Source organism: Nicotiana attenuata, unplaced genomic scaffold (assembly GCF_001879085.1).
Source record: "Nicotiana attenuata strain UT unplaced genomic scaffold, NIATTr2, whole genome shotgun sequence".
Lineage (NCBI taxonomy): Eukaryota > Viridiplantae > Streptophyta > Magnoliopsida > Solanales > Solanaceae > Nicotiana > Nicotiana attenuata.
The window spans coordinates 168,259-176,563 of record NW_017670264.1 but is presented as its reverse complement, the minus strand read 5'-3'; the positions used below and the strand labels follow the sequence as shown (position 1 = coordinate 176,563).

At 37.6% G+C, this 8,305-nt stretch overlaps 1 protein-coding gene across 1 annotated transcript; it reads right to left on the bottom strand.

Annotated features, from left to right (window-relative positions):
* Nucleotides 1-1,456: 1,456 nt before the first annotated feature.
* Nucleotides 1,457-2,133, bottom strand: LOC109236905. Its single transcript, XM_019403145.1, has 2 exons — nt 1,760-2,133; nt 1,457-1,685 (listed from the first exon to the last, which is right to left on the bottom strand). Exons 1-2 carry the CDS (start codon nt 2,131-2,133, stop codon nt 1,457-1,459), a joined length of 603 nt encoding a protein of 200 aa, XP_019258690.1.
* Nucleotides 2,134-8,305: the final 6,172 nt, after the last annotated feature.

The window sequence follows — 8,305 nt, the reverse complement described above, 5'->3', positions numbered from 1 at the left end:
AACAAGAAGCAAGAAAGAGCTCGTGGATCAAACACTGCAAATTCCTCCACAAGTTTCAAGCTTCAAGCAATCAAGTTCAAGCTCAACAACGAAGAACAAATCAAGTTCAGGCTCAAGAACGAAGAACAAATCAATTTCAAGTTCAAGCATCAAACTCAAGATCAAGAACGAAGTCAAATCAAATACAAGGCGTTCAAGATCAAGGCTACTTGTTCGTGATAAAATTCGTGGCAACAATCAAAGTGTTCGCGACGGATAAATCAAATTCAAATTCAAGATCAAGCTCAAAGGCCCTTGAATTTATACTGGAAAAGTAGAACCAGAGGATTCATAGAGGTTGTAACACTCAAATATTCGAAATAAAATACTACAATTGCTGCGATATTTTCGGTCTTGATTTTATTTTCTCGATGCCAATTTATTGTCTACAGTATGATTAGAACATATTTTCCAAAAAATATTTTTTCATAAATAAGTTGGTTTCTGATTCTGGTTGCTATAAAATGATTTTCAAATGAAAAAATAAAATTGACATCTTTCACTTATCTCAATTATAGACGGAATTCATTTTCTTTCGCAACTATATCAACTGTCAACTTATATCCCTGCTGCAACCAATACATAGAGATCATCATGAATATTTAAACACTCAAGAATTTGTTCAATACATATCAATTTGCTAGTACTACTACCATTTTTTGATAAATGTGTTTTATCATAAAATAATTTTCACTCATCAATCAAACACTAATTCTTTTTACATAAGATTACTTATTCTGCAGATTTTTTTCTTCCCTGAGAATGACTTCCGTCATACCAAACATATATACTTAAAAGGTTTAGTTTTTACTTCATTTTTTAATCCACCACACACCACGTACGGTGCGCTGGAGGTTAGGCATGGACCCTTATTTATACATTACTTATCTAAAACAAGTACTATATAGCTAGGTGGATATTTCTCCAAGCCTCATTGTGTTACATGATGAAAAACTCATCCTTGTACAAAAGTGTGCCAAGTAATAACAATCTGCCCCTACCAAATACTACATGCCGTACAAGCCTGCCCAATTTTCACTACGCATTGAACTGCCAAATTGTAGTAAAAAATAAAAGTTTGGAAATTCACATTTTAGTGTATATATCCAAGTTCCAAACATAGTGTAGCTGAACTGCTGAAGTACAGTACTCCCACCAAAAATAGAATGTTATTTTTTCAACTGTAGGAGTATATATATTTTTTTGGGTTCCCACTCGGTGTTCGGTGCCCGCTTTAAAACCCGACTATATCCGGATTCACGCCGCGTAGGGCCCCACTGGGTGAAGCGCTCCCTACCAAGGATTTTTCCATGCCAATCGGGGGGAAGCGCTCCCTACTTGGTAGATGTGTAAGACATCTCTGTGGCATGTTTTATTACGTACAGCCAGGGAAAAAAAAAAGGAATGAAAACATACTTCACTTGTTATTTGTGTTTGACTGAGCTGAAGGACAAAGAACATGCATCTCATGATCAAAACTCGGACCATCTCTAGGCAAATCTGCATAGCCTATTCCCCTACGTGTAGTAGGAAAAACACTGAAGAAAAAAGTGGAAAAAACTCCAGCAGCCAATGGCAAATTCATGAACAAAGCTTTCATGTTTGGGCCAGCTTTAGGGCAATAGCAGCTTTGCACGTTAGCATCACTAAGAGCAAACATCAAGAACATTAAGAGTGACACAAAGGCATGAACAAAGTCCATTTTCTTGATATGTGGTACTTTTCTAAATAAGTTTTCATGTGCTTTCTCGCGGGTTCATCACAGTTGAACACGTGGAGGCCTTTCCATACGGCGATTCCGTAGTACAATTTCCCGTTTTCGTCGAGGAAACTGTCGGTGAACGAGGAGAAAAAACAGGCGGCGGCACAGAGGACGATGAGGATTCCGGTGAGGAACTTGTGAGTAAGAAGACAGGAGCCACCGTCGGTAAAAGATGGCATTAGAGTTTGGAAAGCAAGGACGGTTCCTGTTGGTAAAAGGTTTGATACACCAGCTAGGACTTTGTTTGCGCGGTTCCCATGCCGGGGTTTATTAGTATTCATCTGATTAATGGCTAGTGTTGTTGTGTTAATTTGTGGGGATGATTGAGCCATGGAAATTTTCTTCTTCTTCTTCTTCTTTTGATATTTAATTTGTCTTTTTTTTTTTTTTTTTGTTATGATTGAAGTGGTGTATATCATATATGGTAGTCCTTTTAATAGGTATGATTATAGGAGAAAGTGATAGTTATGTAAGCATGCAGACGTCCAGAATACGATGCTTTAAACAACAGATTTTAGTTAAAGAATCTTGAGATCTAATTTACATAAATCAAAATTAATACTCCCTCCGTTTCAATTTATGTGAACCTATTTGACTGGGCACGGAGTTTAAGAAAAGAGAAGACTTTTGAACTTGTGGTGTAAAATGAGGCACATATATTTTGTGTGGCTATAAATCATTGCATAAAGGTAAATCGTTTCCAAATAAGGAAATGGGTCATTCTTTTTGGCACGGACCAAAAGGAAATAGGTTCACATAAATTGAAACGGAGGGAGTATGAGTTGTCACCAAATTAGATATCATAGACGGTGTCAAGAAAAAAATTACTCCCTCTGTTTCAATTTAGATGACACATTTTCCTTATTAGTCCGTTCCAAAAAGAATGACAAATTTCTACAATTAGAAAAAATTCAACTTTAAACTCTTCATTTTACTCATTTTACCATTAATGAGAAGCTTTTACAACTACACAAATATCGTGGCCCCACAAAACTTTACCCCTTAAGCTTTTAAGACCACAAGTTTCAAAATTCTTTTTTTCTTAGACTCCGTGCCGAGTCAAACTATCTCATCTAAATTGAGACGGAGGGCGCTATCCATTAATACCACAATAAAGATTATTACTCTAATTAAATAAAAAGCTAAAAAAATACAAACTGGCAACGACATGATTCTCTCTCGGCGCAGGTTATTCTAACGTGCACCAGCCATGGGGAGGAGAGCTCGTGTTCCATCTCAAAAAGCGTTAATGGCAACGTCGGCAGCAACACAAGCTAAATTACAAGCGGGAACGAGTGCTACTAATGGATCGAAGCTGGGGAAATCAAATTCTCCTAACAATTCCAATGAAACAGTAACCAATGTAACAGTAGAGAACAATGCAAAAAGAGAGGAATTAAAGCAGATGCAAGCGATGAATGTGTGAAATGAACTATCCTCAACCCAAGGAATGAAGGACAGAGCAAGTCTCCTGGTAATGGAAGGAAATCATGGGCATGAAATGAAGGAAGAACTAGGGCAAACAGGAAAGAGGAATTCAATTTGGGATGAATTCGACATTACTAAGCTTTGAATGCCGGATTCAAGCTGAAATATGTTCAACCTAAGCTGCATGGTGAGTCTCGTGTAGGTACAATTGAACTAGAAGACATTTCTAGTGAAATTGAGTATTGGCAGAATGCAATAGTTTGTTATGTACTAGGTGTACATCCTCTTTTTGCAATGATTCAGGGTTATATTAAGAAGCTATAGGCTAAGCGTGGTATTAACAAAATCTCTATGCTTAAAATGGGGTTATATTTGTCAGATTTGATTCTACTGTTGCAAAGCAAGAGGTGCTGAACGTAATCTATCACTTTGATAATAAGCCTTTTATTGTCAAAACATGGAGTCCAGATTTGGAATTCACTAGGGAGGAATTGCTCACTGTGCCAATTTGGGTGAAATTTTCAGGCCTCAACTTCAAGTATTGGAGTCCTAATGGGTTGAGTAAGATAGGAAGTTTGGTGGGGAGACCTCTAATGGTGGATCAAAACACTAAAAAGGAAGTAAGCCTACAATTTGCAAGGATACTAGTATAGGTGGAGTTGGATGCTCAACTACCAAACACAATACTATTTAGAAATGAGAAAGGTCAGCTCATAGAACAAATAGTGAGTTATAATTGGGAACCAACACTGTGTACCTATTGCCATGCTTATGGGCACGCAAAGGAGGTGTGTAGAAAGAAAAATAAGCCAGCTGCTCAACATGATAAGGTAGCACTACAACAGAGGTAGTGCAAAAGAAGCAACAGGTAATGAAGCAGGGGAGATGAAAAAGGGTAAGGAACAGACAAAAATGTCTCAGTAACAAGCATCAACTAGTTCAGAATGGATCAATCATTTAAGAATTGGAAGATTCCCACCTAAACAGAACCTACAAATTAAAAAATCCAACTCTTATCAAATATTGGATAAGCCTGCAACTGTCATCCCAGTAGAACCTGCTACTAAAAGTGCCACTGGAGAGAAAGGGGGAGGGGGAACCATATCCCATATTAGGAATGATTAATCTACTATGTTGGAATGTTAGGGGCTTGAATGCTCCAAATAAGCAGAAGAAAGTTAAAATCCTCGGCAATGAAGTTAAGGCTGGTATAGTGATCTCGTCCAAGTCACACCTCTATTCGAGGATATGAAACAGTCGATGCAATAGTAATACCCAACAGAGTCGGGGTTGAATTCCACAGGGAGCTATGAGATTGGGATTTAGGAGTATATATTACGGTATATGAGCTTGAACTATCCTAAATTGCACTTCCACAAATTTGGTTGGTTCTATAGCTAAGTTAAACTAAGATTGCAAATAATTAGTTGAAACTATGAAAATGTGTTTTTGTTGTTGTTTTTAAATTTGTAGACGGCCTAGGGTTATGACCTTCACCTAGGTGTTTGCCTAACGGGTTGTAAACTTTAGAGCTTGTTTTATTGGTCGGGTGTATTATAGCTATCAACACTCAATTACCCACTCAATACCTCTCGGTAAGAGAGTGATTTTGCCCAATTTGGCTTTCTCAAGTCCAGCCGGGTATTGAACAAAACAGTTGATAAAATGCTCAAGTCAGATTTTACTATCTCTAGGTTCAACCCTTTAATTGGGACTATCAATCTCTTGATTTCGTCCCAAATTCTTGTTAGCCATGTTTTCCTAGACTAAGTCTCTCTTTCTCAAGTAGAGACCAAGTTAAAGTATATGTACTTTATTTAGTATTTAATCAGGAGGTTTCTCTTTTTCCTCAGGGAAACCATTAATTCTACAATAAAGGTAAGAACAAGGCTAAATAATCAACGCCTAATCATAAACAAGCTATAAATTAAACACCCATTAGGTTTACACACTAGGGTTGGGTCACAACCCTAGCTAGAAATATAGCTACTCATGCATAGAATAAAAGAAATAGAAGAAGAAAGATAATTAAACGCATATTGAAAGATTAAAAGACAAAAATCCAATGTTAAATCACTAAAGTAAGCAAAAGTTGCCTAAAGCAGTAAAGAAAAATGACTACAGGAGTTTAGATATTCAAAACTTGACCTAAATTCGTGAAACTAATCTATTTATACAAAGCTAGAAATTTCGGACAAAAATGCCCTTTCGGAGGTTCTACGGCCGCGCGGCCGCACAATTCCATGTGCGGTCCGTACTTTGTTTGAGTCTTGACAAGAGTTGGAATCTGTGGGCGTACAATTCTGGATTGCGGCGGCATGTCTCTTGTTCTGCGGGCCGCACAATAATTGTGCGGTTTGCATTTCCTTTAGGCTCAAAATGAGACTTCTCTGAACTTGAGCTCTGACATAGCTTCTGCAGCCGCACAATAATTGTGTGGTCCACACTTTATACTGAGGCTCTGATGGATTTCTCTTTGCATTCTACGGCCATAGATTAAATTCTGCGATCCGCACTTGGGCCTTTGTGCCTGATTTTTGTCCTTGAGTAAACATCACTCCTTTTTGAGTTGGATTTCATCTTTGTGGCTCATTTTCCAACTCCTGCAATTAAGCATGTTTTATCAGTTTTCGGGAATATAATTAAATACTTTCGGACTAAAACGAAAGTAAAAAGGCGCTAATAAGTAGTCAAAATCCGCACTTATCCTATAGTAGGTCTGTTAGAAACTAAAATAAAGAAGGATAAGATTGAACAAATTGTTGGTAGCTTGTTTGGAGGTTGGCACTATATTACCAATCTTGAAGCACACTATAATGGTAGAATCTGATTGACATGGAGACAAGATTACTATGATGTAGTCCCAATAGGTATTAATGCACAGAGTGTGACATGTGAAGTGATTTACATTCCATTACAACTGATATTTCTGCTCACAGTGGTGTATGTTTTCAATACAAGAGAAGAAAGAAGAGAGTTGTGGGATAGCATCATGCAACAACATGGACATTGTTCTAAACCTTGGCTGATATTAAGTGACTTTAATGCAGTATTGACAGAGGAGGATAGAATAGGAGGAAATCTAGTCACATTGGCAGAAGTAATGGAATTCAGGAATTGTGTGGACTATTGTGGTTTGATTGAACTTCCTCATCAGCGCAATAGGTACACATGGAATGACAAACGCTCTGAACAGAGAATATTTTCCAAGATAGATTGGGCTTTCATCAATGATAAATGGCTTAAGATAATGCCAGCCTGTCAAGCCAAGTTCTTACTTGAAGGAATAAGTGATAATTGCCCCATACAGTTAACTTTAGAAGGAGTAAAGACAAGAAAAAGGAAATCATTTCAATACTGCAATGTATGGGATCAACATCATTTGTTTGATGCCACTATCAAGGCTGGGTGGGAGGTGCAGATTGAATGGTGCAAAATGTTGAGAGTTGTTAAGAGATTGAAGCTGCTAAAGAAAGGACTGAAGCAATCAAACTCTAAGTACTTCAAGGACTTAGTAAAAAAAGAAGATGATAGCAGGGAGGAATTAAGGAGAATTCAGGAGAAGATGCAAGCAAATCCACTAGATAAGGGCATGCAGAAGAATGAAAGAGAGGTGTATCAACAGTTTAGAAAGATTTCATACATGGCAGAATATACTTACAACAGAAGAGTAAAGCTAATTGGATAAGATTGGGAGATGATAATACAAGGTATTTTCATGTTATGATTAAACATAGGAGAATGAAATTAGCTACAACACAGATAAAGGATAAACAAGGCAAATGGCAGAGTGATCTAGATAACATAGCTCAGGTGTTTGTTTAGTATTATGAGAACTTATTGGGACAAACTATAAATGCAAGAGTTAGAGCTTTCACCAGATTTTTGAAAAGAGGGCCGGTGTTATCCTTAGAACAACAAGTTAGCTTGATCAGACCTTAGATGGGGGGAGAAGTCAAGGAAGAAATGTTCCAAATTGACAAAAATAAGAGTCTTGGACCTGATGGCTATGGGAGTGGGTTCTACATATCAACATGGGGTATTGTAGGAGCAGACATGACAGAAGTAGTTCTGGAGTTCTTTGAGAATGGTAAGCTCCTGAAACAATTGGATACAACCAACATTGAACTGCTACATAAGGTGGATGGGCCAGAGTATGCTAGCCAGTACAGACCTATTTCCTGTTGTAATGTCTTGTACAAGTGTACATCTAAGATGATATGCAACAGATTGAAGTAGGCCATAAGCCACATTGTAGCTGGCAATCAAGCTGCATTCGTTTAAGGAAGATCTATGATGCATAATGTGCTTATATGCCATGATCGTTTGAGACATTATCGTACAAAGACATCTGCAAGGTGCCTTATAAAAATTGATATAAGGAAGACTTATGATATGGTGGACCGGGGGTTTCTTGAAGAAGTTCTGGTTGGATTTGGTTTCCCACAGAGATTTATTCACTGGATTATGGTATGTGTAACAACTAATAAATTCTCTATCAAAGTAAATGGTAAAGGACGTGGTTATTTTGAGGGGAGAAGGGGACTAAGGCAGGGAGATCTTATGTCTCCTCTACTATTTGTGTGAGTAATGGAATACCTGTCTAGAGTTCTTTCAACTATGAGTGAACTTCCATATTTTCAGTTTCACCCCATGTGCAAACAGTTAAAGCTAACTCACTTGATCTTTGCTGGTGATCTTATGATCTTCTGCAAAGGTAACCTGACATCAGTTACTAGGGTGGTAAAAGCTTTATATCATTTTAGTGAGGCATAAGGACTAATTGCCAATCAGGATAAATCTAATATCTTCATTGCTGGGGTGGATGAATTAACTAAGGAGCAGCTGTTAGGAAAATAAGATTCACTCAAGGCTCTTTCCCAATTAGATATCTTGGGCTTCCCCTTTCATCTAAGAAATGGAACAAATTGGATTGTGGTCAGCTACTAGACAGAATAACTAGCAGGATAAAAACTGGATATTCTAAGCAATTGTCATATGCAAGCAGATTGCAGGTGATTAATTCTGTGTTGTTCTCTATCTACAACTTCTGGAGTTCTGTATTCATTCTACCTC

Bases quoted from the DNA above. Each gene is read 5' to 3' on its own strand.
- LOC109236905 (XM_019403145.1), bottom strand. From the start codon at position 2,133: ATGGCTCAATCATCCCCACAAATTAACACAACAACACTAGCCATTAAT. The intron at 1,686-1,759 runs GTACCACATATC...GTTTGCTCTTAG, and splicing joins ATGAAAACTTATTTAGAAAA to TGATGCTAACGTGCAAAGCT.